Source organism: Atta colombica, unplaced genomic scaffold (assembly GCF_001594045.1).
Source record: "Atta colombica isolate Treedump-2 unplaced genomic scaffold, Acol1.0 scaffold105, whole genome shotgun sequence".
NCBI lineage: Eukaryota > Metazoa > Arthropoda > Insecta > Hymenoptera > Formicidae > Atta > Atta colombica.
In genome coordinates this window covers 4,774,111-4,777,113 of record NW_017259190.1, presented here as the reverse complement: position 1 = coordinate 4,777,113, position 3,003 = coordinate 4,774,111, and the positions used below count along the sequence as shown (strand labels likewise).

General features: G+C 39.0%; 1 protein-coding gene across 1 annotated transcript in view; it reads left to right on the top strand.

Moving 5' to 3' along the window:
• LOC108689539 (frizzled-4) overlaps nt 1–1,828 on the top strand; it is a 9,952-nt gene extending 8,124 nt beyond the window's left edge. The window contains exon 6 of the mRNA XM_018196336.1: nt 849–1,828. Coding sequence (XP_018051825.1) covers nt 849–1,660 — 812 coding nt within the window. The 3' untranslated portion in view covers nt 1,661–1,828. The remainder of the gene's footprint in view (nt 1–848) is intronic.
• The last annotated feature ends 1,175 nt before the right edge of the window (nt 1,829–3,003 follow it).

Here is a 3,003-nt window from a genome sequence, read left to right as displayed (position 1 = left end):
TATATATATATATATATATCGGGATCTGCAGCCGCATTCTCTCTCACGAAATAAAAAAAATTTTCCCAGAGTACGTGAGAAGTATAGGACCAAAATTCTTCACGCTCTCGCGTTCTCTATACGAATTATTAAATTGGAGAATGTGCTTGAAAAAATTATTTAAAGATTTAAACGACTATACTTTCGGGCAACATCTGAAGATGCGCAATATGTATATACGAATGCCTGCAATTCACGAAAGGAACATTTGTCTCAGAATATGCGTTTCTTAATATCCAGTTAAGTCAATTTGCTGGCTGTATTTCGATAAGTTACTAAGTTATCCGCGCGTACATCCAAAGAAACGAGCTTGGGTAGTCGTACTTTGTTTCTCTTCTAGTTGCAGGCAACATTCACAATGTAAAATGAAACTTGCCTCGCAACTTGTCACTGTCCATCGATATAGAACCAAAAATTATCCAAAAGAGTATTTGAAGCCTTTTATGTGCACATGAAAAAAAATGTCAGTATCCTTTCTATTATTAGGCCGATATTCATAGTTGATTCTTTATTCTTACATTTAAGATCATCTTCATACTTTCAAGTACCTATTTTAAGTACTTCTTTACACGTATAAACGCAAACGTTTGTATCATACAACAATTAAATTAAATAACATTCCGCAATTGCAATTTTAAATCAAAGCTATATGTATTCTTTTCTTCGTTCGGCAAGATATATCGTACATATATACTCCATATGTATATCAGTAAATAGAATTATATTGTATATATAATATACAATACACGTAAAGACATTTATTCGCAATGAGTGTCGCAAAGATATTAATTTTGATTTATCTGTTGCAGCGAGTTGTTTCGTCGGTCAGCAGAACGCGCATTCTCTTCTGGTATTAGTGCTGGCGCCACAATTCGTCTATCTGTCATTCGGCGCAACCTTCCTTTTAATTGGCTTGGCAACATTGGCATTACCGCGACGCCCGACGGTAACACCGACGTCGACGTCGATGTCGACAACATCATCGTCTTCGTCGACGACGGCGGCGGCAGCGGCAGCGGCAGTTTTAACGGCGCTAACGGCGTCCCACGCGAATCCATTGCGTTCGCAGCGAAGTGAAATCTCCGGCAAATTATCTCCAGGAGAAATTCACCGGCGACAAAAGCAGTTATTGACTCGCGTCGGCATATTCGGTTGTCTTTACGCTATCCTGATCATTTGCCTCGCCAGCACGACTTTTTATGAATGGTGGGGAAGAGAAACGTGGCTGCGAGCACCGGAACCGTCAACGGCACCTCGCATACCTGCTCGTCCTCTGTTGCAAGTTTTCATCCTACGATTAGTAGTGACCCTTGGTGCCGGCGTGATGGCCGCCGCGTGGATCTGGTGGCCGGAAATAACGAACACTTGCCGTAAACTGCCGCACTGTAAACAACCTCCGCATAAATGCCATCCCATTCCCCTTGTACACACCTGCCAATACAACGCTGCCAATCCTATACCTCACCAAATTCATCATCTCGCTCATCTAACGCCGCCGCAGCATCCTCTATTGCAGCATGCAACGTTAACCAATTCGCAATTGCCACATAGGAACCATAAGAATAAGAAACATCGGAAACACCGGAAACATTATCATTCCGGTAGCGAAACGCAAGTTTGAACTTCGAACGAATGTTAACACGTTTCTTTTGTGCCTTACTTTTGTCGCGTCGCATCCAATTCGATATAAACACACTGCACATTAAGCGATATTTTTAAACTGATCTCTTGAGATCAGTTCAAATCTCGTATTAGGTACTTATTGTTAATCTTAAAACTTCATCCAGCATCAGCGACGTACAATAATATTTGTAGATATTAGTAATCGAAACGATCTTACAATGTGTGTAAGCTCGGACTGCCGGAATCGGGAATACTGCCTATTAGAAACGAATTACATTACAAAATATGTAATATACTTTTGTATTTGTCAAATTTTCTCATCATATATTTTCTATACACATAAAATGATCTATTTCAAGTTATTTAGCATCTTAATGACGTCGATTCGATCCTTGTTACCGAATCTCTTTTTCTTTCTTCTCTTAATAATACAGTAATAGTACAATACATCAATTTATAATAGTATTTTTCCAATTTATAAATAGGATAGCGTACCAAAGTCCCATAAAAGTTATCCTTGTCATAGGATAACATAAATTTGTAATTATGTTGCTTGATAACAATTAATGAGTCTTGTTTTAATTTTTTATTGCGAGATTTGTTGGATTTACTTTACGTATCATTATTGCAGTACGTGACATATAGCTCACAGCGCAATCACGATGTCTTTTCTGTACATACATATATACACCATTGAACTTATTCGTTCGAATATTCATGGGGGGACGAGAGAACGAATGCTAAATTTAAACCTTAAAGAATCGTAGAATAGGCCGGGTAGGAAAAGTGCGTCCGTTTCGATCTCCGTCTGCAACAGTCTGCATTCCGCGGGCCTGAACTCTTGCAACGTCGTGATCAATCCTGTGTGTGTGTATGTGTGTGTGCGTGCGTGCGTGCGTGCGTGCGTGCGTGCGTGCGTGCGTGCGTGCGTGCGTGCGTGCGTGCGTGTGTGTGTGTGTGTGTGTGTGTGTGTGTGTGTGTGTGTGTGTGTGTGTGTGTGTGAGAGCTGCTTCACATATACACATGTACATACCTTATATACATATAGAATGCTGCGGATGCAATTATAGAACGATCGTACATCGTACCTTGATTCTGTGATGTATAATTTCTAATAGTGCGATTTTTGCATGCAACCCCTGGTGAAAATTTTTCTCATAATTTTTATACGAATTGGAACATTTTTCAGAAATACTCAGAAATATTCGGAAAATCTACGTTTTCTCTCAGATCTTCTCATACAAGTTCTGAAATTTCTCATCCCATAATTTTTAAAAAGTATTTTTTTTTAATTTTTTAGATTTTGTAACATTTCAGAAATTATATTTACAAAAAATCTTA